The sequence below is a fragment of the Pipra filicauda genome, unplaced genomic scaffold, assembly GCF_003945595.2.
Source record: "Pipra filicauda isolate LSUMZ 115617 unplaced genomic scaffold, ASM394559v2 scaffold21_size4447388_pilon, whole genome shotgun sequence".
NCBI classification, from domain to species: Eukaryota; Metazoa; Chordata; class Aves; order Passeriformes; family Pipridae; genus Pipra; species Pipra filicauda.
Window position 1 is genome coordinate 3,021,827 of NW_024104332.1, and position 26,836 is coordinate 3,048,662.

Below are 26,836 nucleotides of genomic sequence, written 5' to 3' on the forward strand. Positions count from 1 at the left end.
TTTTCAGAGGAACGAGGCAAAAGGGCACCTTTTCGAGCCACTAGAAATTTATTTGGTACAAAAACACATTGTGCGAGCCACGACCTCGAAGCTCTTTTGGGTTTTGACAGCTAAATTCCAAGTGAACTAAGAATAACAAGAGCAGGACCAAAAGCTTTGCTTCGCAAGGACCCAGCTGAACTTACACAACTCAGCCTGACAAAAGTGTGTGTAGCAGGAACAGCCTCAAAGCACCACCTTCTCAGTTTGCATTTCTTAGTTCAACTTAACACTGAGCTACTCTTGCTAATTTTGGGTTTAAGAGAAATCGTACAAATGAAATGCTTTTAAAAAAGCCTATACAATTACTTTTTTGGAAGGCAGCTGACTGTTTTGGACTACTGAGGATTTCAGATGAAATTGGGAGTCAGACTGGGGTCAGGCAGGCAAGATAATCAGTGTTCCCTGCAGTAATTTCTATTTCACCAGGTAGAAGGTTCTGTTTGAGAAAAATTTGCTGGTTTTGTAAAGAAAAAAAAAAAGAAAGAAAAAGATGAGCTGTATAGAATTACTGCAGACATGAAATACATCTGCATACTATTTACTGGGAATTAAACCAAAATGTCTTCAACTTCCAAAGGTTTTTAAGTGCTGGAGAATGCAGGCAAACTGCTCTTCCAAAAAAAAAATTTCAAAAAAAGGAAAATTGTTTCTCCATAGCTGTTTACTGAATACTGAAGGAAGTATCCTGCTCTCCAGCATGACATGGAATCTGTGGAATAAGCAACTCACCTGGTTTTAAAGCCGTAAATATTGAGTAAAACTTGGACCCAGCAGCACAAAAATCCTTGCACTGAGCAACATAAACTTGGCCAAGTGCTGCTCCAACTTGAGAATGCCAGTACTGACATTCCTGGGAACAGAACGGGAACTTCAAAACACAGTGCTGCTGCAAGGCAGTTCCTGCATGAAGGAAGCACAGAGCTGAGACAACATTTCAGGGACTGTGTCTACAGAGAGCAATCGCTCCAGTGTTCCCAGGGACCCTGTGCTACTTCAGTTTCCCCCTGCTGAAGCTGTGTTTACCCACGATGAGAGCTGGGAGAAAGAAAAGTCACTACTGTCATGTAAGGCCTTCCAAGAAAAGCTTTTGACTCGTCTCCATGCCCATGGAGCAGAAAAGGAGGGAGCTGCAGACCAGCCGTGACACACTGACCCTGTGGAAGGCAGCCATGTGAGAAGGGCCCAAGCTCCACAGCTGCTCTATGTTCTTATTCCAGGAGAACATTTGCTTGCTCTGGAACATGCCCCACGAGCATATCTGTTCAGTCACCCAGACCTGGATTTCTTTCTTGAGTGTCCACATCTCAGCTCTGCTCAAATATCCACCATGTCCACCAGAGCAGAGAGGTGGAGCTCAGAGGCAGCTTCAGCCTCCTTGGTCGCCCTGAGGAGCTGCTGCAAGTGTTTCAGTCTGTCCGACAGCGCAGGGCTTCGCTCCGTCTCCACAACCTTGTGTCCCTCTTGACTCCCAGCCTGGGCAGAAGAAAAAGAGATGAGACCAAGACTTTCTCCCAAGGTAATTCCCGCTAGAGGTTTTGCAACTACTGCACTCCTCAGAGCTTTAGCCAATGCTCAGGACCCCTCATCTTACCTCCTGAGCAGGTGGCATGGGACTCTTCACCAATGGGCAGGTGACGGCTGAGGTGGAGAGCAGCGACTGGGGGAGGTAGAGAGGAAGACCTAAGAGATCCCCAAGGGGCTCATTGTCCTCAGTCAGGTATCGGTGCAACTGTTCTTCAAACCTAGATGGGAAGATCAAGAGCATCAGTTAGATGGCAGCCTGGCTTTGTCCCTGTAACCAGTGTGTTAACTAAGAGTTCTGGTTTTAGAAGTGTCTGACCTCCACAGTCTGACACAGCCAATTGCTATTTCAAAAATCCACCACATAAAAGCGTGGTACAGAAAGCAGCTACACAGACTGCAGACACCCAACTGATGGGAAAGGCAGAAGAGACAAAAACCTCTTGGGCCAACCTCAAAAGCTTAGTTCTTCCCCTTTGTGATCTGCATCGCTACAAACTGACATCCCAGAGAGAACTTTATAGACATTTGTGACACAGTGGGACACACAGACCACTGTAATGCTTCAGTTGTGGTGGCATGATTGACCACAGAGTTTCCAACCATTCCTAAAAGTTCCAAGAATTTGTACCATCCCGGACTGTTCCTGTGATGCAAGTAGGAGATAGCAGGGAACTGCACTGATGTACTTGATGAAATCCGAGAAAACTGAAGACAGTCTGGGCTGTTTTCTAGCACTGTTCAAGTTAGAAATTGTTTATAACCCTAGGCTGAAGCTGCAAAGAAAAGATGCTGCTCTCGGAACTTACCTCCTGTTTTCTATTTTTTCCAGTTGCAGCTGTGCCAACAGATGCTCCTGGGCCAAGGACACGTCTCTGAATTCATCTGAGCTGGGAATGCTCACCTCCTGACCTGATAGCTTGCTCATGCCAGAGCCATACTGGCCTGGCATCATGGACATGCTGTAGGGTTTCTTAAAAGACTTGGGAGATTCTATCCTTGACCTGAAGAGGGGAGGAAAAAAACAACAAACAAAAGCACGGGAACTGGTATGAGTGTGTTGATTTTTCCCTATTAGCTTCAAGATTGGAAATAGCAGGGAGTGAGAAGTGATCATCTGGAGAAATAATGCTGTTGTGCCAGCATCCAACACACTACCACCTGTGTGTGGGATTAGAGAGGAACTAATCTGATAGGAGCCTAGGATTCACCTCAGACATCACCCACTATACAGCAGAACTGCAGCTAAGCTTCCAAAAGGGAAGAGTGGCTTCCCCCTGAATGAGGCTGGGGAAGTGAGCTAGACTCTGGAGATCTCAAATACCTTTATAATGCCACACAGCTCTAAGGTATCCTTCCCCCTCAACCTATCCAGCATTTTTTCAGCCTCGCAGTTTTCCCTCCATGCTTTAGACAAGTCAAACTCCAAGGCCCAGCAGCACTTTTGGCTCCAGTTCATTTCTCCTCTTATAGCACTCTGAGCACTCCCCAAGCAACCCATTTCTCTGAGAGCTGAGTAACCTCATACATATAAAATCTACCTACTGCCCTGTTTCAGCACAGCCTTGTACATCATTTCAAAGAGATGTGCACAGGTACATTCTGGGAGGATGCCATATGCTGATTTTCAGCATTGTAGAGGTCCTAAGCAACCTCCTCGGAATTCTCCACAAACAGCTGAATGCTACTCCCTCACCTCTCGTGGCCTCGTCGGATCTCCTCCTGTGTGCGCAGTCTGGCTTGATCCCACGAGAAAGGGACAGTGTAGTTCTTTAAATGCTCCTTGAAGAAGTACACATGAATCTGACCATCTTTACTTACTGCTTCTGTGAATAAACCCAAGCCCAACATTTATCATTTCCACAGATTTTCTCCTTCAGAAGAAAAGCTCAGTATTAAAAAGGCAATTTGGGGAGAGTGTTCACTTTCAAGTGGGTTTCAGTTGTAATCTGCTTGTAAAAAAGAGCCTTCTTGAACTCAACAGGTTATTGTCAGTCTGTAAAACGCTGCTTTCTCTTAGTTTTAAAAATTCTATTGCATCCAAGTTCAATGGATGAAGTAGTCATTTCATTAAAAGAGGCTCCCTACAGTTAAGCTAAAAAACCCCCACACATTTGAAATTGAAAGCAAACAGAATTTGAGACAAACTTCATGAATCCATGGAAGTGCTAATTAACCACGGCAGTCTCACATCCCAGCTGACATGGCTTCTGAGGGGCAATTCTTGGCCTTTGGTTAAAGCAAACTCATACACTGGGAGGGCAGGCCAAAAGACTCTAACCAGAGACACATTTGTAATCACAAGATCAAGTCAAGTCATAACTAATATTAAACACACACTCCAAGGAGAAGACAGATGTGCAGAATCACAGCAAGACAACAGCTCCCTCCCTGCTACATCTCACTTGCTGCCATGCATAAAGGCACCATTGGCAAGTTATTAAATACTATCACAGAAGAAGTATCATCCATGTTGTAGGAGCAATACCTGGAGCAATAGGCAGTTTGGGCGGTTTCCAGTCTCTCAGTTTATGATCAATGCAGACTGCCAAGATACAATCCCAAGGGATCTCATCAACAGAAGGTCCATCTTTATCAGAGTTCCCCATTGTTCGGTTTTTCCACTTTTGGTAAGTTTTGGTCAGCAGATTTTCCACTTGAGACTGGATCAGTGGTTGAGTGTGCGAAGAACTTGCAATCTGGGAGACATACTGAAAAATCATGTGGCAAACAGGACGCCAAGGAGCTGCCAAACAAACCAACCAAAGTAAACTGCAAGAATCTGTGACAGAACCAACACAGCACAGGCACACCTTGGAGAACCATGTGCTGCCAAGAACATATTACAGTGTGAAGTACCTACCACCTAACGGAGGCAGATCTAGGTATGGGATCTGGAAGGACAGCACAGCCTTCTTCAGCCAGGCCAGGTGATCCGGCATGTTCCACTGCAGGTGGGGCAACAGCTTGTTACCCCCAGGTTCTGAAAACTCTGTCACAGGCCAAGACAAGTCATAAAGATGCTCCGAGGATGCTACATATGAGAGAAACTGCAGCACACTGTTGTAGAGCTCTATGATGACCCCGGGCTCCTGGGATGGCAGGCCAGCCAAACGCCTCTCCTTCCAGTCGTGGTAGAAGCGCTTGCCAAATTCACCATCAATCCCATCCTCAATGTACTCCTGAAGGGTCTTACTGCAGAGCTCAAGGGAGTCAGGGCACCGGGAAACCAGCCAGCCCACAGCCACAGAGATCTATGACACACAAAACAGGGGTGGTTGGAAACTGCTCTGCAGTGATCAGGACACAAAGGATTCAATCCAGCAACCCTAAGTTTGACATAACACTATCCAAGATAGTGTGCAGCAAAATGCAAATAAATCAGCTATCATCATCCCAACGTTTGCAACAACAGTTCTGTAACTAGGTGGTCATAAACTAAATTTCCATGCAGCAGGCTCAGGAAGACACAGAAAAGAGGCTGGTCACATGAGGTACAGGCGTGCAGTGGAATTCCCTGCTGCAGGACACTGGGAATGTGGAAAACTTATCCAGGAAAAACTGGACAGACTCACAGAAATTAGAAGACCATGGTGACTATACCCAGAGAAGCCATGTCTGATCCTGGCAGTCCTTGAACTGCAGAGATGTACATTGTGAGGGTTTGTGGGGGAGCATCACTCTGGGTTTGTCACACAGAGATCCGTACAATCCTTCTTCATATACAGAACATGACAGGATAGAGGCATCTCTCAGTCCCATCCACCAAGATGGGATAATACTGGGTGATATCACAGAAGCCAAAAGAGCTACAAAGTGTCCTCCGCATTTTAGGACTTCGAGCTTAAGGATAAAAGGTTTACCTACCACCAGCACTCATCTGGTGGGCAGCAACACAGGCAGGGCAGACAAGAGTGGACTTAGGTAAATCCATGAATTTTGGTCTCAGAGCAGTTTTCAGTACTACACAGATTAAATTATCTTTTTTGGTAGCAAGTGCCACAGATCTCTGGTCCGTGAAAACAGAACAGTCACGAACAGTGGAAAAGTACCAGAAATATTCTCATTTCAGAATAGTTCTGGCTGATGTTGGAATCACTACTGACAAGCAAGCACCCCACTCCAGCAGAGTCAGGTGCGTGGAAAAATGGTTAAGGGAGCTTTTTGAACAAAAACTACGTTACATAAAATCCAATGGAAAAAATATCCCATTACACAAGACTCAGTTGAAATTTAAGCTACTGAGAATATAATAATATATATTATATAATTATATATTAATATTATATATTATTATATATTTTATTATATATAATAATTTAATAAGCAAGTTATCTCTTGCTGTTCTTACCCTTTTTGTGCCTTCTAAGTCACTGACAGAAACTGGGAGCTCCACAATGGTGTAGTCCGAAATAAGCTGGGCTGAAATCAAGTCCTGCAGCATCAAACCTTAAAAAATAAGAAAACTCACCATTTACACAGAGGAAGAACACACTCACAGCATCAGTCCTCTCCTCCATCTCTGCCCACAGACTCTCAGGATCAAATATTGTGTGTGAAGGAAAACTTGGAGCCAAAACTGATGAGCTCTTAAGGCCTCCGGATTTCTAGCAAAGCTCTGAGAAGTGCTGTACTTCACAGCCTCTCCCTTTACTGGATGAGATAACTGAGATGCTGCACCAGCCACAACAGTTCTACTTAGGGCAGCCTTAAACATTCACGTTTTCAAGACAAAGAAACAATTACATACCATCTTCTACTTCTTTCTCCGTGGCCTCCTCTGCCTGACTGGGGACTAGAACCACCAAAGGAACTACGGGGTGGAAAGGTTTGGCCTGAAGCAACTGTTTCAGCTGCAGCAAAGCTGAAAGCCAATATACATCATCTTCTGCAACATCTTCACTCTTAACTCGGGGGGGCAGAAGAAGAACAAGGCCACTGGTCCCAAGCAAGTCTTTTTGTGTCTCAGCCATGTCAAGCTCCAAGTCAGAGAGCGCACCCTGTGCCACCTAGACAAGCAACAAAGATGACAACATGGATGTAGCTAAACGGAGCTACGTACCAAAACCTGCAGTGTATTATCGTCACCACTCAGCTTTGACATCCATTACCAGGAGCTCTACAAAACCTAAGACAAAGAGTTGTTACCAGACCAACATGGATGTCTCTGGGAGATGCAGGTGAGCCCTTCAGTGCCCTTCAGCACCTGATTTAGGACCAGGAATTGATGATTAGGGTTCTACTACTGCAGATGGTTGGAAACAAGGAAAAAAAAAAAATCCATCTTTTTTTTCAGGCCTTTGAACTCGGTGATCCTTGTGGGTCCCTTCCAACTCGGAATATTCTGTAACAACCCCATCCCTCCCAGTATGATCTCCCTCCATCTGACAGGACACAAGATCCACTGGAAAAGAGTCCACCGTGCTTTTATTGTCTCTTAGGTATCATGAAACTGTTCTCACCTACCTTAATACACACACTGACTTCAATGATTTTGTTCCCCTGCATGCCAGGAGAGCTAAATAACGTCAGTGTTCGAATTCTGCCTTCTGGATGTGAAGTGTTTTTCTTACACATTTTGTCTCCCATAAACTTGGCTTTCAACCAATCCATCAGTATCCTATCAAACAAAAAAAAGTGGGCTTTTGAGAGTTTTGTTGTCAAAAATGGCGTTTTAGGGTTTTAGTATCAGCACCTCTAAGATACCACAATCTATCATAATCCTTTGTATTTAGGTTATGATAAATAACCTTAATAAAGAGCTGTGAACTGTCCTGAAATTATCATATCAAAGTTTTGCTTTCAGTATGAGCAAAAAGAATTAAACAATGTTAGATAATGCAGATTACTGTAATAAATTCTTTAGTGTGCTCTGGAGAAAAATAAAATAAACTGGAAATTTGACATGGTACAGGCAAAAATACACCAAAGACTGTGTACTACTTCTCCTCTTCTACCTAAACAGAAGTCTGCTCTGTTTGAGAAAGGGACCCAAAAATCAACCCTTCTACTTACCTGTTGGGATCGTCCTTGGCATATTCATCATCACTTGGCAAAACCAAGAGCACCTTCCAAAAAACATGTTCTTGTTGAACTGGAATATGTTCAGTGATTAATGAGACAAGATCCAGGGGAGTCCAAGCTAAACCACTTAAAGAGAGACAGAAACTGGTGAAAAGACCCACCTCAGTGCTCCTTTCCCACCTGAGGTGTCTGAACATTGAACAAGTTCCAATACTGTAACCAGATGCCTTCAGGAACTGCAGCTGCTAAATCTGTTACATGAGCCTTACTTTAAAGATTTCAGGACCACATGTGTATTGCTTCACTTCCACACTGATCCAATGCACACCCAGGCCACTAACAGCTCGTTTATTCCTCTCCTCCTGTACTCCATCCCAGGCCCCATTGCACCCGGGTACAAAACCACCCCCCATAATATCCATCAGATCCTTAAAGTTATACCCCAAAGGATCAGATGGCCTAACACCTTCACTAACTTAGCTTTACTGGAAGGTGTCCCTGCCCATGGGCGGGAGGGGGGGTCAGAACTAATGAAATGATCTTTAAGGTCCTTTCCAATCCAAACCATTCCGTGGTTCTATGATCCTCCTGTTTCCCTTACTTCCAAAATACTCCCAGAAGCAAGGCTGCAAGTGGACATCCAGGCATGACTGGCCATACCTTACTGCCATTTTTGAGATCTCTGGCATTTCTGTTACAGCTTGCTTCGAACGAAAATAAGAACCAAACCCCAGCATACCTTACCAACTGCTGGTAGAAGTGCTGAACTTTCATTTCATGCACTGTCTTGTTTCTCAGCCAGTTCAATCTGGAAAAAAAGTTATATTTTTTGTTATAAAAAAGGTATTTTAACCAAATCTAAGAAACACTGAGGCCTGAGAAATACTACAGAGGCTTCAGAAAGTTGCTGTTAATAGAACTATTTATTTGGATTTTCAGTCTTGGTCATGGCATTTGTGCAGAAAGAATCTTCTGGGAGCTATTTAAGAACAGACAGTTCTGCAAAACCACTTGCATTCACAATGGAAGAATTTTTGGTAACTTATCTTCCAAAAATCTACCAGATTGCCAGCTGGTGCCACTAGAAGTATCCTTACCTCGTGCAAGAGATTCCCAGCTTTCCTCCATTCCCCAGGTTTACAAATCTCTTGCACAAGTTCTCCATGGCTATTGGCCACTCTGCACTGGGAGACAGCGCTTTCAGCTGATGTTTTGAATCCATGCCACAGGGAGCAGCTGGAAATGCCCTCATTTGACGTTTCAACTTTGTTCGAGCTGCCACTGCTTCCCTCCACCTTTGGAAGAGAACAGATAAATAAATAAACTCCTCTGTAGACCTCTGTCACTGGATATTTGTACAGTGAACAGCACAGCAATCACAAAACACTGAGCACATATCCAGAAAAATGAGTGTCCAACAGAAAGAATATAAGGATAAACTATTACAAGTTTCTAGACAGAATGAAGCTGAAATCTCCTACCAAGCTCATTACCTGACTCCCACAGGGTGTGCTCCCCTACCCATGTACAGCTGAGTAATTTGGCAGAGGCTGGTATTAAGACTGTAAGGTCTACCCTTATCACGGAGACAAGACAGCAAAAACTGTCTCAAAAAGAACACAACCAAACAGCTGCAGTTCCATCTCCATTAACGGCTCCTCAGCAATGCACTTTCTGAGCCCTTTCTAATAACTAATGGTGTGAAACAAGGCTGCGTTCTCGCTCCAACCCTATTCACAATCTTTTTCAGCATGATGCTCCAAAGGGCCATGGCTGACCTCGATGATCAGGACGGGATCTACATTCGATACCGTACTGATGGAAGCCTATTCAACCTAAGGTGACTGAAGGCCCACACCAAGACCTTAAACCATCTTGTCCAGGAGCTGCTCTATGCTGATGATGCCGCCCTTGTTGCCCACACAGAAGCAGCTCTGCAGCGTTTAACATCCTGCTTTGCAGATGTTGCTGAGCTCTTTGCGCTGGAAGTCAGCTTAAAGAAGATGGAAGTTCTCCATCAACCAGCACCTCAGGAAGTCTTCCTTCATACCCATATCACCATTGGCCAATCAGAGCTCAAATCAGTTCAGCACTTTAATTACCTAGGTAGCCTCATCTCCTCGGATGGTAAGATTGATGGAGAGGTTAGCAAAGGCATAGAGTGCTTTTGGAAAGCTTCATAAAAGAGTTTGGCGAAATAAACACCTGAAGAAAAGTACAAAGATCAGTGTTTACAGAGCCATTGTGCTGTCTACTCTCTTGTATGGGTCCGAATCATGGGTCATCTAGTGCCACCACCTGCGTCTCCTAGAACGCTTCCATCAACGCTGCCTCTGAACAATCCTAAACATCCACTGGCCAGATTATGTGACCAATACATCTGTTCTAGAACAAGCAGCAGTCACAAGTATTGAGGCCATGTTGCTGAGAGCACAGCTGCGTTGGGCAGGGCACGTCTCAAGGATGAAGGACCACCGCCTCCCTAAGATCTTGCTTTATGGTGAACTTGCCACCGGCTGCCGCAAGAGAGGAGTCCCAAAGAGGAGATACAAAGACTCCCTGAAACAACATCTCAGCCTTGGCCATATTGATCATCATAACTGGTCTGCTCTGGCCTCCAATCGGGAGGTCTGGAGACACACCATCTATAACACTGCTGATGCTTTTGAGAAAGCACACAGGACCACCCTTGAGGAGAAAAGACAACGCAGAAAGAATCGTGCCTTGCAGAATATACCATCTAAGGAGTCTTTCTGCTGTGCCTTTTACAACCGGACATGCCTACCTCGTATTGGCCTCTTTAGCCACCAACGCGCCTGCAACAAACGTGGGTAGAGCCCTTCCCAAATCTTCATTCGCGAAGCCCAGCCATGATGATGATGATGAACGGCTCCTCACCAACGCTCCCAAGGAAAGCAGTTATGTCCCAGGATGGTAACTCACCGTTTTAAATATTTGCAGAAACACTGGAGCTCCTGAAGGGTTTCCTTGGCAATCTGGAAAATCTCATCCTCCAGAGAGAGCTCCATGAAGTGACCACACACCTCCTCTGAGCACCGGGCAATACGGGCTTGCCGGTCTCTTTCTAAGGCACATCTACTTCCAAATAAAACAAGAAAAGACCTCTAGTGAAGTGAAGACCTGCAGCAAATGCCAATTCAATTGGTTGAGGTGCAAACAGGGAAGACCATGACATTTAGGAAACCTTTGGGAAAGCAAACCACAACACACACCACGTTGTACCATACCTTAACTCATTGGTTGAAGCTTCTTCAACACTCTCCTTTATTACTTCTTCCATTAATTCCATACCCAGCAACTGGCTCAACTGCTTTATTAACTGTTCTCTTTCCTGCTTTTGCCTGGAAGGTCAGAGAAAAGACTTACACAAGTGAAAAAATTTACACTGGCAAACCTGGCACTACACACAGTGTCAAACAGCTAATTTCCCTAAAACTGAGTTCCCACTAGCTGATTTGTAAAGATAAACAGCCTTGCATGGAGCCCGGTTTTCCTCAAAAATATTGATGACAGTGGGGTTATTTGAGGGAATTATCTACCCATGAGCAACCTGATCTAGCGAGTGGCATCCTTGCCCATGGCAGGGAGTTGGAAAAGTTCCTGCACACAGCAGGGCCAGGAAGCACATCCCTTTCTTGAAGCTCTGGGTGAATAAAAGTTCCTAAGATTCCCACCCCATCTTTTCACAGTGGCTCTGTGAGGTCACCAAAATGCTAACTAGCAGATCACCTGAGAATTGACACCTTTTACATGATCCCAGGGGAGTTCAAGGTGAGACAGTTCTGCCAGCGTGGCAGAAAGACACTGGGGCTTGAGCACAGGCACAAGGACTCAGGTTGGCACCAGCTGTCCATACGTTGTCCAAGGGTGTCCCCAGCCCACCCTGCCTCACCTCTCTTCCTCCACTCTGCGCCGTTCCTCCTGGACACGCTGCCTCTCCACACTAAGCACGCTTCCAGCCACTTGTCTGAGGATCTCCCCCATCACTTCAGTCACGAGTTCCTCCACAGTGGCCTCTGAGGTGCTGTGCAGAAACAGCAAAATCTCTTTTCAAAGCCAGGAAGTTTTCATTCAAAGCCTCAGGTCTGTGCTTTTCTCACCCACACCTTGCTCTTTGTGGTGGGCTGACTCCAGCCACTAGCCAAGCACCCACACTGCTGCTGGCTCACTCCCCTTCCCACACTGGGACAGGGAAGAAAGTAAGGAAATAAAAAGGAAACCCACAGATGGAGATGAAAATACTGCAATAGGGAAAGGGAAAACCCCCACACCCCCACAAAGCAAAGCAAAGGCAGGCAGCCACCACTTCCCACCTCAGAGCAATGCTCAGTCTCTAATCAATGTCCACCCTGAAAGCCAGTAACCCCCACCTTCTTCCTCTAACCCAGTTTTATTGCTGACGATGACATCCCATGAAATAGACTTTAGCCAATCTGTTCCAGTTCAGCAATAACCAAAACACTGGTGGAATAATAATTGTTTGGGTCACATCCCACATCTACAACTCTACCAACTGCCCTGGAGAAAAAACATTTATCTGAAGCAAAGCAGCCAGATCTGGACTTGCTTGTCTTGTCGCCCCTTTGGACACCTTCCCTTCCACAACATAGGTTTCTTTGCAAGGCAAGGCTTCCAGAGGTTTGGGTGAGCCTTCCCTTCGGCTACCTGGCACATGACAGAGTGGCAGACATCCGAAGAAAGGTCTGCCTTCCCCTCAACCGCCTCAGTAACACCACCTCCACTACAGACCTTGCAGTGCTCAGTTTTACAATTTTCACACATGGGGATGCTAAGGCAGGTGGCGGCTTTGGTGACACACTCCAGGAGAACCAGCAAAAAATGTTCTTTACCAGATGGCAGCGGCCACGTAAGCTGCTCCTGCTCTGCCCACTTCTCTGCACTCTCCTTTGAGGACGTCATGCACCAGCCCGTCCACCACTTCAGCAATGTCCTGAAATAAAGCACAGGAAGCAGCTGAAGCAAAGGTGCAGTCCTTACCACAGTGGCTTGGGTGTAAACTGAGAGTAAGGCTATCTAGCCTTGGTTAGCTGACTGTAATTCACAGCACCACCTGTATTTCTGCTTACAAACTGAGCCAACTTAAGCAAACACAACAGCCTGGAAATTTTAGACTACGAAATTTTAGACTATCTAAAAGGTTAGTAAACAGCCCAGAAACAAAAGCAGCTTTCTGTACTAAGTTCAGGCAAGTCAAGTTAGGAAATCATAACTAAGAAGAGAGAATATTGAGAGAGATTCCTATTTTCTTACTTTAGACTGCCTCTTATTCTAGCTGATTTAATTCCAAATGAGCAGGTCTAACCCCTGAAACATGGCCACATTTAGGTACAATATGGCAGCTGTGCTGTACAAAGCAATGAAACACCCTGAGATTGGTTCAGCATTAGAACAAACATGTGTGGGAGCATGAAAAACAGCACAGGTACACGGGGTACACATTCAAGATCCAACATTATTGGTCATGTACTCACAAGAAGGAACTTTGTCATGTCTCACTTGAAATACCTGCACGTTCCAGAAAACTAAAAAACTCTGAGAACTCGGTTACCTTTTATTACATTTCACAGACCTTTCCCAAATATTTCATGATGGATTTATGTTTCCCTACCGTGTCTGTGTAGCCAGGTTGAGGCTTTGAAGGGAGAAGCTCAGGTTGAGCAGCAGCCTGGGAGATGGGCTGTGCAGGGGGCAGCCCTGGCACAAGCTGACGAGGCAACAGTGAGGGCAGAAGATGAGCCTGGGGCTGGATTCTTACTGCTGCAGCCTCTAAATCCACACCTCTGCTTTCCACTCTTCCTTCTTGGGAGGGGAGAGGAGAAAAATTAAGGAAAAGAGGTCAGTCACAAACAGAAGCAAAACTGTCATCTTCAAAAGCTGACTTGTTTGATGAAACTCATCAGGCCATAAAATAAGTCTGTAACAGAAGCTTGTCACCTTAAAGTTAAAAACATAATTATATCATAGAAACTAATTTCTATTTATGAATATTTTATACAAAACATTCAAAAATTTCACTGCATATTACCTCTAGTACAAAGCACATATATTTCCAACAAAACAACTGTTTCAAGTCAAGCACACCTTACGCCTACACACAATATCTGTATTTCCAGCAAGGACAGAAAAGCATGCACTCAGCTAACATGAAAACCAACATGATTGGGATACAGTGGGAACAAACAGCTGCAAATCAAAAATGTGCAAACTGCAAAGGGAAGCTGGTGTTCTGGAGTAGGCAAATATCTTATTATTTCGCCTACGTTGGCAAAATTTGGCTCAATTCCCATAGTGTGTTTCCTGAACTGGGAAATAAATTTTATTGGTCAGGTTGTTCTTGGCTTTTACAGATACATAAAAACAGCTGAGCAATCTGGTCTAGTGGAAGGTGCTCCTGCCATGTCAAGGAGGGGACAGGGGGGCTGGAACTAGATGAGCTTTAAGGTCCCTTCCAACCCAAACCATTCTGTGATTGCGATTATGATTTATATTTTAATGTTTTTGTTACATTCAGACTTCCAGGCAATTTCAAATCCTATCAGCCAAGTTTCTCCTCACAGAGCTGACTCAGCAGCATGTACCTGAGCAATACCTAAAATGCATGTTTGCTATCACCTGTTGTTTCCATGATGGGTTTTTGGCTATTACCAGCTTGATCCACAGAGGTGCTTCCACCGATGTACTTGTTCTGTCCGTTGAAGCTGGACACAGGCACGTGGTGGGGCACTGAGGGCAAAGGCCCTCCGTTCACAACCTCCCCAACTGAGACAGTGAGCTTCTGGCTGACAAATACGGACTTCCGAGGTTTGGGTAACCCGTCGGGCTCAAGGAAAGCGGAGCGATTCAGCTCCACATAACCCCTAGGGAAAAACAAAAATAACTGCCAGGGGTACATCCCCAAAGCTCCAGCAACCTACGGATTTTCAGTTTGGAAATATATTGCTTCAAAAGAGAACATTGACAGGAAATAGACCACTGTCCTAGTTAGAAGAGCTGGGCCCAGTTCATCACTGGATGGGTGTAACCCAAAACTGTGTATTCTATAGCCTTCCATGCCATTTCCCAGAAACTGCTATCAATAGACTATTTGCACCCTCTGCCCAGAGCAGCATGACTCATCAGGCTACAAACTAGGTGCTAAGAGGCCTGCGGGATAGAAGGGTGTTTTTTGTCCTCACGCCCATTGAAGAACACCCCACCCTGAGGGAAGTACTGAGCATTCCTGCCTGAACTGGAGAATATATAATCTTGGAGTCTTGGGACTTTTTTAACCACTCGTGGGATCCAGAGGAAGACTGCAGACCACCACCCTCGACTGGACTGCAATCACCACTTTTGACCAGACTGCACCAGCACTCTCATCAACAGGTTTTCCCCCTCTCCCTTTACTTTGGACTCAGGGGGCCCAACTAACACCACTCTGTTCATGCCCCAGGGTGCTGGGTTATACATTTGGGTTTTGTGGGTTAAAACCAATTGTTTGTCTGTATAATCGTACTTATTGTATTATTTTATTAAATTGTTATTCTGACTTATAATCTCTCTTTTTTTGGGTTGAGTTCATTTTCCCCTGCTGGTTTACCTTTAAACCAACACAACCACTAATGAGGTTTTTTTCCTTCTCCAGTCTCTTGAGATTCCAGGTTTGGACGATCACACAATGTATGGATTTCCATGGCAGACCTGTGAACCGCTGGCTTCCAATATCCGCTAAAAACTAGCCTGCAATGTTCAGCTTCATCCCACCCTACAGGAATCACCATAATGCCAGTTTCCCAAGAAGCAGAACTGTCTTTCTAATAGAGCTGCAGTTTACAACACTGTAGGGAATTGGCTATAGAACACGGCTTGCCTGGGCCATGGAAACATCTTAGATAGCAAGGTTACAGTACCCTTGTACCGTGTTAGCTGGCTGGTAAACAGGACATTGTGATTAGCAAAACAAAAGCAACTGAGAACCACCTGTGTCAACAAAGGAAGGGAGTAAAGAGGTGAGATCAACATTTAGGCAGAACCAATAATGAGCTTAACCTTTGCAATATGTATGAGCTAATTATAAAGCATATATTAAGCTGTTAGCAATGATCAATAAACGAAGCTTGCTGATTCTCATATTGAGCGTCTCCTTCTTCCCTCGTTACGACACAACACTTCAACTGCAAAACAAGAACTCAGACTAATTTTTTTTCCTACTGGCTTATCTTCAATGTCTCCTTCTAGGGAAGAAGGCCCTGGAGCCCAAGGGAGACTGAGCTCAACATGCAGTTTTTCCTTTGGGGGAAAATGTTTTTCTCTTGTTTTTACCACCCTCCAGAAGGCTGAAGGAATTTTGATCCTTGAAACCCCTTGTCATCTTATCAAGCCAAGGAAAATAAAGAAGCCAGTGCCAAGAGTGCCAAAAAGAGTTGTGGGAAGTCTCTCCTATGAAGACAGACTAGGGGAGTTTGGATTGTGCAGCCCAGAGGAGAGAAGACTCTCCAGGGAGACCTGCCTAAAGGGGTTCTGAGAGAGCTGGAGAGGGACTTTGGACAAGGGCAGTGCCAGGACAAGGGGGAATGGCTTCCTACTGCCAGAGGGCAGGGTAAGATATTGGGAAGAAATTCCTCCCTGTGATGGTGGTGAGGCCCCAGCACAGGTTGCCCAGAGAAGCTGTGGCTGCCCTACCCCTGGAAGTGTCCAAGGCCAGGTTGGATGGGGTTTGGAGCAACCTAGTCCAATGGAAGGTGTCCCTGCCCATGGCAGGGGGTTGGAATGAGATGAGAGCTTTAAGGTCCCTCTCACCCCCAACTCTTCTGGAATTCTATGAAGTAGCTACAGGGATACCAACCCCTTTTCTTGAGGGAAAGATGCAAAATTAAAGAACTTTTCATAGTTACAGCAATAAAAACTATATTAAAGTTTGCACCCATCAGTATCCCAGTGCTTTGCCTAGAGAGCTCGGCCCCTACTCTTCGCCTGTTCCTTTTTTTTGGATCCAAACTTCAGGAGCAACTCCCCTACATTTAGCCCTTTGCCTGACATCAGTCTGAGCCCCCCAGGGATCATTTTCCTCACACTTACCCATCTGATACACTGAGGCCATAATAACTTATAAAATCAGATGCCTCCTCACAATCTTTGAACAGCAGCATGCGGACCAGGTGGTCCAAGGGAAACGCTGTACATCTTTGGGTGCTCACAGTGTAGGCAATATTGAGGGATTTGAGACCATCTTTACGAATCTGGAGGAAAAGGAAAAGCCACGTAACTACCAAGAAAACACCCAAAATGCAATATAAAGCATACAATAAACACAAAAATCACGTTTAAATACATCAATACTTTGTCATCAAATACCCACACCAACAACTATTCAGATTTAACTTTCTTTTTAAATTCTATGCACTTGGCTTTCCAGTTTCTGTTCCTCCTTCATGACGCTCATTTTTGAGCGTATCCCTTTGTGAATCTTGTGCTGAAAAAACACCTTGCAAGGGCTTCTGATAGTGCAGGTTCATATTTGCTCTGCAAGATTCCCAGGCCTGTTTCTCTGCTTCCCAATTATTATTTTCAGGGGAAATACATTTTGTGGTGTGCTGTTGGGAACTAGGCGAATTACCATCAGACCTTTGTGATGCAGTCATCATCACTTTGTATAAGAAGAAAGGAATTAAATCAGATTGCTCAAATTACCGTGGTATTACTCTGCTCTCCATTGCTGGCAAAATCCTGGCAAGAATACTCTTGAACAGACTAATACCCACTATAGCAGAAGGAATTCTACCTGAAAGTCAGTGTGGTTTCAGAGCCAACAGGAGCACCACAGACATGGTATTTGTTCTCAAGACAACTGCAAGAGAAGTGTAGGGAACAGAACTAAGGTCGAACCTTTGTCGACCTCACCAAGGCTTTCGATACTGTGAGCAGAAATGGTCTGTGGCAGATTTTGGAACATTTACATTGTCCCCCCAAGTTCCTTAAAATGATCATCTCACTCCACGAGGATCAGCACGGCCAAGTCAGATATGGCAATGCACTTTCTGAGCCCTTTCTAATAAAGAATAGTGTGAAACAAGGCTGCGTTCTCGCTCCAACCCTATTCACAATCTTTTTCAGCAGGATGCTCCAAAGGGCCATGGCTGACCTCAATGATCAGGACGGGATCTACATTCAATGGAATGTAGATGTACTGATGGAAGCCTATTCAACCTAAGGTGACTGAAGGCCCACACCAAGACCTTAAACCATCTTGTCCAGGAGTTGCTCTATGCTGATGATGCCGCCCTTGTTGCCCACACAGAAGCAGCCCTGCAGTGTTTAACATCCTGCTTTGCAGATGCTGCTGAGCTCTTTGCGCTGGAAGTCAGCTTAAAGAAGATGGAAGTTCTCCATCAACCAGCACCTCAGGAAGCCTTCTATCATCCCCACATCACCATTGGCCAATCAGAGCTCAAATCAGTTCAGCACTTTAATTACCTAGGTAGCCTCATCTCCTCGGACGGTAAGATTGATGGAGAGGTTAGCAAAGGCATACAGTGTTTTTGGAAAAGTCCATAAAAGAGTTTGGTGTAATAAACACCTGAAGAAAAGTACAAAGATCAGTGTCTACAGAGCCATTGTGCTGTCTACTCTCTTGTATGGGTCCGAATCATGGGTCATCTAGTGCCACCACCTGTGTCTCCTAGAACGCTTCCATCAACGCTGTCTCCGCACAATCCTAAACATCCACTGGCCAGATTATGTGACCAATACATCTGTTCTAGAGCAAGCAGCAGTCACAAGTATTGAGGCCATGTTGCTGAGAGCACAGCTGCGCTGCGCAGGGCACATCTCAAGGATGAAGGACCAACAACTGCCTCCCTAAGATCTTGCTTTATGGTGAACTTGCCACCGGCTGCCGCAAGAGAGGAAACCCAAAGAGGAGATACAAAGACTCCCTGAAACAACATCTCAGCCTTGGCCATATTGATCACCATAACTGGTCTGCTCTGGCCTCCAATCGGGAGGTCTGGAGACACACCATCTATAACACTGCTGCTTCCTTTGAGAAAGCACACAGGATCACTCTTGAGGAGAAAAGACAATGCAGAAAGAATCGTGCCTTGCAGAATATACCACCTAAGGAGTCTTTCTGCTGTGCCTTTTGCAATCAGATATTTCTCTCTCGTATTGGCCTCATTAGCCACCAGTGTGCTTGTAACAAATGTGGATAGATCCTTCCTAAATCTTCGTTTGCAAAGCCTAGCCATGATGATGACGATGACATATCTGTATACAGTTATGGGGGAAAAAAATGCCAAGAAGAACATTTTAATATTTGCCTTTTATATCACAGCAGAAAGCTCCTGATTAATTTTTAATACTTCTGAAGAAGTAATAACATTATTTTTAAGGCTCAATATTTACTAAGTTTTCTGCTAAATCCCAGATTGTTTTACTGATTAATAGTTTAAAAAAATATCCTTTTTCTCACCTGGTTGAAATAACCATGTAAGAGACAAGCATTCAGATAGGAAGCTGTTTGCACAAGCTTGAAAAACCTCACAAAGTTGTTGCTGTTTAATGCAGCAAAAGCTTGAACTGCAAATCTAACTTCAGGAGAGTTTCTAACCTCTGGATGAAACTGTTGAACTTCTCTGTGAAGACAAAAGACAGAGACAAACCTTTTGCTTCAATATTAACTATCACAATCCAACAGCAACCTATAACAACACAGAATTAAAAACAGGAGCATTACAATTTGTCTGGACTTAATCCTAAACTCAATTCTTCCCAGAGACAAAAAGAGAAAACAAGTGGTGTCTTGTTCCCACCTGAGAATATCCCCCTTGTTGAGATTCAGCAAGACATTATAACCTCGGAACTCTGCTTCACTCTTGCAGTAAATTCCCTTGTTAGCCAGGTCCTGATACATCTCCTTCAAGCTCTGCAGGCATTTAGTCATGTTCTCATTGTTGATTTTGGCATCAAAGGAAGACATGGGCTCTTCACACAAGTGGTGAGCACAGTGGATGTGAAAGCGAGTGCACTTCTCAATCAGAGACACCATCAGCGGGTTGCAGAGATGTTGTTGGGTTATATCCTAACCAGAATGATAAAGAATTACATACACTTTTAAACAAGTTGAAGACCAGTCACCTTTGGAAAAACCACTTCACTGTGCTTTGAGTCACCCTGCAATTCAAAACGTTTGTTTCACTTTTTTTGCTTCACTTTTTTACAGCATGATGTGATCTTTTACTTTCTATCACCAAACACCTCCATCCACAGTGCTTACCTTTCTTATTCCACGAGTTCTGTTCCAGACAAAGTCATACCACTCTCGGTAGTTTCCTTCTCCCTGATCCATAATGTTTGTCACTAAATAGTCCATGGTCATACTCAACACCTCAGAGGGTCTCAATTCATGGGGCAAAGGTTCCTCCTGATCTGCCGAAGACCTGCTATATTCCTTGATTGCTGCTGCATGATCTACCTGCAAGATGTGGAGAAAACAATCAAAATCCAAGACATATGGACAACTTTGCAGGAGTAAAGAGGATTTCATCCCATCTATGCCATCACTTCAGTAAGGAGCAGATTTTTAAAGTCTTGACTTAGTCTCAAACTCATAACCTTCAAGACAACATATATAACTGTTACATATAATTACGTAAAATACGTAATTATAGTTTTAGGACTATAGTTCTAAAAACTTGTCTAGCTAAATAAAAGACAACTTAGAGTGAAAAAGCAATTCTCTAGCCTTCTTGTTTTCCAATGGAGAACTGAAAGGCATTAACGAAACAGCCTACAGAATTTTTCCACCAAAATTAACCCTGTAAACAACTAAACAACACTGATGGTTTTAATGAGCAGCAGAAAAACTGATATCCTGGCAATCTCGTACCTTGTCAGATCCTAGAAGCAATTCAAAGATGCTGAGCTGGTTTCTTGTCTCCCTCATGTAACGCTCCTTTTCAGGACACATGTCTGGGCAAGTGCCAACAACAGTTTTTGCTTTGTCAAGATCAGTCCTTTTTATTCGAGCTAAAAAAAATAAATAATTGAACAAACACTAAGCATCCCTTGTTTGGTTTTTTTTCATGACAAGCTATTACTTTGATGTGCCAAAAGAGCCCTGAGCACACAAGGCTATACCCACACGATGTAGTCAGAAATGCACAAGGATGGGGTTCCCCCCACTCTGGGGCCTGTCCCAGGGTTGCACATTGAAGAGTTTTGCTGAAAAGACTGAAGCTTCTAAAAGATACCCAACGTTCTGTGTCCTAAGTAAGCATCAGCAATTTCAAAATTCCACATCAAATGGAAGAGAAATTTGTTTGTAGGTATTAAAAATGAGACCTTAAATTAAAAGTAAGGTCAGTTTTGAACCTGCAAGAAAGGATGGAAGGGTTTACAACCAGCACTGTGAAACAAAGGGCCATTTCTTGAAATAATTACCAGCTGTGTAATAGTTCAAATTTAGAGAAACACTAGAGGCCCTGGCACAGCTTGCCCAGAGAAGCTGTAGCTGCCCCACCCCTGGAAGTGTCCAAGGTCAGGTTGGATGGGGCTGGGAGAAAACTGGGCTAGTGGAAGGTGTCTCTGCCCATGGCAGGGAAGTGGGACAGGATGAGCTTTAAGGTCCCTTCCAATCCAAACCATTCTGTGGTTCTATGAAATGCAGTTTGAGTCACTTTTAAAGAGCCTGTAGAGATGGAAATCTCCCTGTGTGCTCTCCTTCACAGAAGATGAACTGTCTGCCCTTCCCTTTACACAAGAAATTGCATGTGCAATAAGTAAAACAGATTTTCGTGTGTTCTACAAGAGAAAAAGTGATACACTAGGTATTTTACAGAATGCTCCATGTTAAACTCCCATTTCCATAGTATCACAACAGCTTTGCCACAAACCCCAAACCCTTACTTTTTTCCAGCAGAGCAGCAGATGTTACACTCAACTTGTGTAATTACCTTGCCGCATGATTTTGTCCCTTTGGTCCAAAAGCCGGTATCTTTCTTCAGATGTCTCTGCCATTAATCCCACCAGGTTACCAAGGGATGACAGTGAGGTTCCCAAGCCCTCTGAGCTCTGCCCTTCAGAACTAGAATCAAACAGATCTGCTTCAAACTGCAGCGCCTTTCGAAGACCAGGCTTCTTTGCTGGAGAACTAAAAAGAGAAGGGTTTTTTTAGCAATAATAATACACTAGTGCATGCCCTGTCTTAGTCAGTGCACTGTTCTTCAGGATGCCAGCATTTGTTTAGAAGAGTATTTTGTCCACAAGGCAACATATCTCAGGAAGGACATTGAGGTACTGGAGCAGGTCCAGAGGAGAGCAATGAGGCTGGTGAAGGGACTCAAGCACAAGTGCTATGAGGAGAGGCTGAGGGAGTTGGGGCTGTTCAGCCTGGAGAAGAGGAGGCTCAGGGGAGACCTCCTCACTCTCTACAACTCCCTGAAAGGAGGGTGTAGCCAGGTGGGGGTTGGTCTCTTTTCCCAGGCAACTATCAGTAAGACAAGAGGGCATGGTCTCAAGTTGTGCCAGGGGAGGTTTAGGTTAGATATTAGAAAGAATTTCTTTACAGAGAGGGTGGTCAGACATTGGAATGGGCTGCCCAGGGAAGTGGTGGATTCTCCGTCCCTGGAGATTTTTAAAAAGAGACTGGATGTGGCACTTGGTGTCATGGCCTAGTAACTGCAGTGGTAGTGGATCAAGGGTTGGACTTGATGATCTCGGAGGTCCCTTCCAACCCAGCTGATTCTATGATATCAAATAAATGAAGTACATTTGGATGTGCTAAGGTTGTTCTGAGCTAACACCAGCACTGGGAGTTCATCTGGTTAAATCCTCAGCACTGCCCTGACAATGCTACCAAGCATTTCTGGACTGTGGGGAAAGCCTCAACCTTTGTACAACAGAAAAGGTATTACTGAAAGTGTCTTAGAGAAGACAGAAACAGATGGTTCTTGCAGCATTTCCTGATCACTGTGGTACAGCAGTTTGTATTTTAAACTAGGAATTGACCTGCTGGCATGGGAAAAAAAAAAACAAAAAACAACAAATGTTTTCCATAGCAAGAGAGATTATTAAAACATTTTACAGGACAAACATTCCTTTTAACTTAAGGAACTTTGATTCCTTCACAACACATTACTGATTTTAGAATTATATGACTACACATATCAAATTACTTCTGTCAGACTAGACACACCATTGAGTATGACAGAAAGACAACAACCTTGCCACTTCTGTGACTGCCACAAAACAGGAGGATTCCTGTGCAGACTACTGATTCCAAGTGAGAGAAGACAATGATCCAAACTGCTCTGAAAAGGGGACTCTGATTCTACAGAACTCTGACTGCCTACAAAGGAAACTGCTCGCTTCGGGAGCTTGTAGTGTCACTACTGCTTGGTCCCAGTTTGGCTCTGTGTTGTTTCATTCAATTCCCTCATGCCTCACTACTGCAGGTCCTGTTATGTTGTTATGGACAAAATATTCAAAAGAAAATACAGAGACCAAAGTGAAAGACCTTAATACTCAGCTAGGAGCATCCTTCTGACCAAGTGTGAGAGCTGTGTGCTTGTAATGCAGACAAACCAGAAGAGAAGGGAAGCAACACTCCCTGACGAGAACATGACTGTTTGGCACACACTGATCATAGGTTTTCTCTGTGTGCCCTGTTTCCTGCCAGGTGGATTCCCAGAGAAGCAGACATACCTTCTCCCAGGCATGACACTGCTGGCAGAGGATCTTATTAAAGGTTTTCGAAGCGGGGAATGCTGATAGCTTTGCTCTTCACTGCCTTGTCTTCCTTCATCTTCCCCTGCTTTCTTATCCTTGGATGAAAATTCTCTTTTTGCTGGACCTGAAATGACACATAAACATGAAACCTGCCAAGCAATTTAAGCAACACCTCTTTTTGGCCCCTTGGGGGTGGGGTGGTGAGCAGTTTGTTTAAACAAAAATACTATTGGAGAATAAAACTTAAGAGTCAGTCATGCATACAGAACTTCCAGGACAACTTGCACTAGGAGCTGCACCAAGTTAAGTTTCTATCAATTACTATCAGAGTCACTGTTCTATGAAGAGTATTTTTCAATAAAATACCACTTATCAATAACGCCAATTGTCAGCAGATTGTCAGTAAATGAAGTCTGATCATCATCCAAATTCTCTCAGGTTTGGGATATAATCCACAGGTCAGAACTCCCTACAGGATACAAAATCCATTTCACCTGGGTAAATCACAATTCCCCGTGCTCCTCCTGAAGCATTTTAATTACTTAGGTACTCAAGCTCAGACTAAGGTCGGCACAAGTTACGCTCACACCTGCAGGAAGGGGAAATTTCTTCTCCCAGGAACAATTTTTAAAGCAGTTGGATTTCTTAAATCCTCTCAGAATAGTTATTTTAGAATGCTGCCAGGGATGTAACACCACAATAAAATGACAAGGGCAAAGAGGCAGCCCTAGAGCTGCTGCTTTAAGATGTTAATTCTCAGGGAGACAATTCTGCAGTTGTTTTCTGGAAGGCAAGTCTGTGGCTGGTCAAAGCTGAAGTGAACCCTTCATATGCTGCAGGTGAAGTGCATCCCCAGGCTGGGATCAGGTACACATGCTGCATTCATAAAGCTAAAGAAAGGGAAGCACTTGACAATTCCAGTGTTTGCCTGGGGATTAACAACCTCCTCCTAATCCCAAACAGGGTCTGCAATCAAGGTTTCCCAATTCTAAATTCTGTAGGTTGTTCTCTTTTTTGGTTCAAACAGAGTCTAACTGTTGATACACATAACAGCAACCTCAGCAAAACAGACACTCAGCTCCAGGGTACTCCTTATCTTGGTTCTCAGTTCATGGTCTGAGGCAGACAGCAAAGCATTTCAAACTGGGTTTTCTTACACCCCCAAAGAACTCCTACTTCTAGACAGAAGCACAAAGTCAACATCACCATATTCCTGCTGTGCAGCTGCATAAAGGATTTCTAAACTCTCTTCTAAAACTACAGTCATTTCAGGTGTCTTCAGTTCTTCTGTATGGCTGAACAGCATTTTGCTTCAGATCAAGCAACAGGTTTTAGACAACGTGAATTTAAGAGAGAAACAGTGCAATTTTCAACCATGATATCTCCTACTAGAGATAATTTTGATATCATTCTCACTACATCAGGAAAAGGGAAGAGCAGCTAGAATGCTATTTACCCATCACCCAGTAATCTGGAAACAGACTTACTCGTCTTCTTCTTTTGCCAAAATGTTACTATGTCTTTGTGTAACTCTTTCGCTTTTTTCCTGGCAAGAGCTGCAGAGGCCTGAAAGAAAACCAAAGCAGAGCAAGAAAACCTATTGATACCACAACAACAAAACTCACAGCACAGCAAGAGAAACATTGCCAGAGAAACGTTTACCAATTCCCACAAAATTCTGGTTGCTGCATTTTAGCCTCTCACTTAAGAACAATCAGCTGGACTAGTCCCGTCCCCGTCCCCCCCCAAAAAATAGTGCTTTTCTAAGAGCTACAGCAAATTTAGGGCACTTGAAACCAAAGGTGTGTTTTTAAGCACAAAATAGAATCAGATCATGCAGTCTCTGAACTGGCTGCTTAACACACCTCAGTGCTGAGACCCGAAAGACCATCCAGTCCCACCCCCTACCAAGGGCAGGTACATCTTTCACTAGCTCAGGTTGCTCCAAGCCCCACCTAACCTAACCTTGAACACTTAGAGGAATGGGGCAGCCACAGCAACCTGTGCCAGGGCCTCACCACCCTCACAAGGAAAAATTTCTTCTTAACATCTAAGTAATATAAAAGTAACTCCTCTTTTACTTTAAACTGTTTGCCCTTGTCCTCTCCCTACCTGCTGTCCCCGTAAAAAGTCACTCTCTCTCTTTTCTGTAAGCCACCTTTAGGTACTGGAAGAGGTTCTAAGGTATCCCTGGAGACTCCTGCACGCTGAATACTCCCAACTCTTGTGCCGTCCACTTCTGATACTCACGTGATCAAAAAAGTGAAGAATGGCCATTTTCTTATTACGCCTGGTCATGACGCGCCGGACTTTTACGAACTGGCCAAAGTGCTTCTCCAGCACAGTCCTGTCGTTGAGGTAATCAGGGATGTTCTTGCACTGGACGGCCGTCAGCTCGGCGGCAGGCAGGCCCCCCAGCCCCTCCGTGCTCTCGCCGCCGCGGGTCCGGCGGGCGGGGGCGGCGGGGGCCGCATCTGTGACGGGAAGGAACACGACGGCAGTCAGAAAGAGGGGTGACAGCACTCAGAAAGCGGGGCTACCCCACCACCATCCCCGTTCACCTTCCCGGGGGAGCTCCCGGGCCTCGGCCGGCGGCGGCTCCTCCGCGGCTCCGCGCTCGGGCTCCGCGCCGTCCCCGCGCTCGCGGTGCTCGCGGGCCTGGCTGCGCAGCATCTCCTCCAGCGTGCGGCCGAACAGGGCCCCGCCGCGGGACCGGCTCAGCACCACCGGCCGCTTCTCCGGCGGCGCCGCCGCCCGCCCGCCCGCCGCCGCCCGTCGCGGGGAGCGCTCCCGCTCCTCCTTCCGCTTCAGCCCCTTGGCCGCCGGCTCCCCCAGCTCCTCCGGTAGCGCCCGCGGACCCCTGTCCTCCGGCCGGCCCAGCGCGGCAGCGGGCCGCAAGAACGAGAAGGGTTCCCGCGCCACCGCCGCCTCGGGGCCCGGTTCGGGCGCGAAGCCGAAGGGCGTCGAGAAGGCGAAGGCGGCGGGAGCGGCCGGGCCCTTCTCCGCCTCGCCGCCCGGCACCGGCTTGAAGGGGGCGGCGGCGGCGCTCTCGGGCGCCTTGAAGCGGAACTCGGGCGCCGCGAAGGCCCCGCCGCCGCCACCCGGCGCCTCACCCGGGCCTGGGAAGCCGCCCAGGCTGGTGGGCGGCCTAAAGCTGAACTCCGCGTTCCCTGCCGGGGCCGGCGCCGGGCCCAGCGCGTAGGGTGGCCCAAAGGAAGCGGTGGGCCCGGGGGCGAAGGGGAGGCCGGCGGGGCCGCCGCCGCCGCCCTGGCCGAACACGGCGGATTGCCCGAAGCGCAGCGGCGGCGGGAAGGCGGGCGGGCCGCGGAACGAGCCCCTCGAGGACATGGTGGACGCGGCCGCCCCAGACCGCCGAAACAGCTGGGGGCGGGGGGGACGGGCCGCGCATGCCTAGGACAGGACGCGAATAGGAGCGGTAGGCAGTTGACCGAGGGTGCGGTTATATGGGCGGGGCTACGGTGGTGGGCGGAGCGATAGGCGG

At 45.7% G+C, this 26,836-nt stretch overlaps 1 protein-coding gene across 2 annotated transcripts; it reads right to left on the reverse strand.

The window, feature by feature from the left end:
- Positions 1 to 29: 29 nt before the first annotated feature.
- On the reverse strand, positions 30 to 26,751 carry LOC114004212 (minichromosome maintenance complex component 3 associated protein). Of its 2 annotated transcripts, none has more exons than XM_027751986.2 (28): positions 25,896 to 26,751; positions 25,585 to 25,808; positions 24,822 to 24,900; positions 23,311 to 23,458; positions 21,561 to 21,757; positions 20,495 to 20,634; positions 19,883 to 20,080; positions 19,419 to 19,687; positions 19,079 to 19,241; positions 16,687 to 16,847; positions 14,275 to 14,486; positions 13,238 to 13,428; positions 12,459 to 12,559; positions 11,501 to 11,632; positions 10,836 to 10,949; positions 10,531 to 10,683; positions 8,685 to 8,882; positions 8,327 to 8,395; positions 7,579 to 7,713; positions 7,030 to 7,183; positions 6,314 to 6,572; positions 5,915 to 6,012; positions 4,427 to 4,817; positions 4,052 to 4,309; positions 3,260 to 3,389; positions 2,373 to 2,567; positions 1,634 to 1,784; positions 30 to 1,515 (listed from the first exon to the last, which is right to left on the reverse strand). In XM_027751986.2, the coding sequence occupies exons 1-28, from the start codon at positions 26,680 to 26,682 to the stop codon at positions 1,357 to 1,359; spliced, it is 5,466 nt and encodes a 1,821-aa protein (XP_027607787.2). In that variant the 5' UTR covers positions 26,683 to 26,751; the 3' UTR covers positions 30 to 1,356. The 2 variants fall into 2 exon arrangements, with proteins under 2 accessions (XP_027607787.2, XP_027607786.2); XM_027751985.2 differs by having other exon boundaries at positions 14,242 to 14,486; positions 25,896 to 26,682.
- Positions 26,752 to 26,836: the final 85 nt, after the last annotated feature.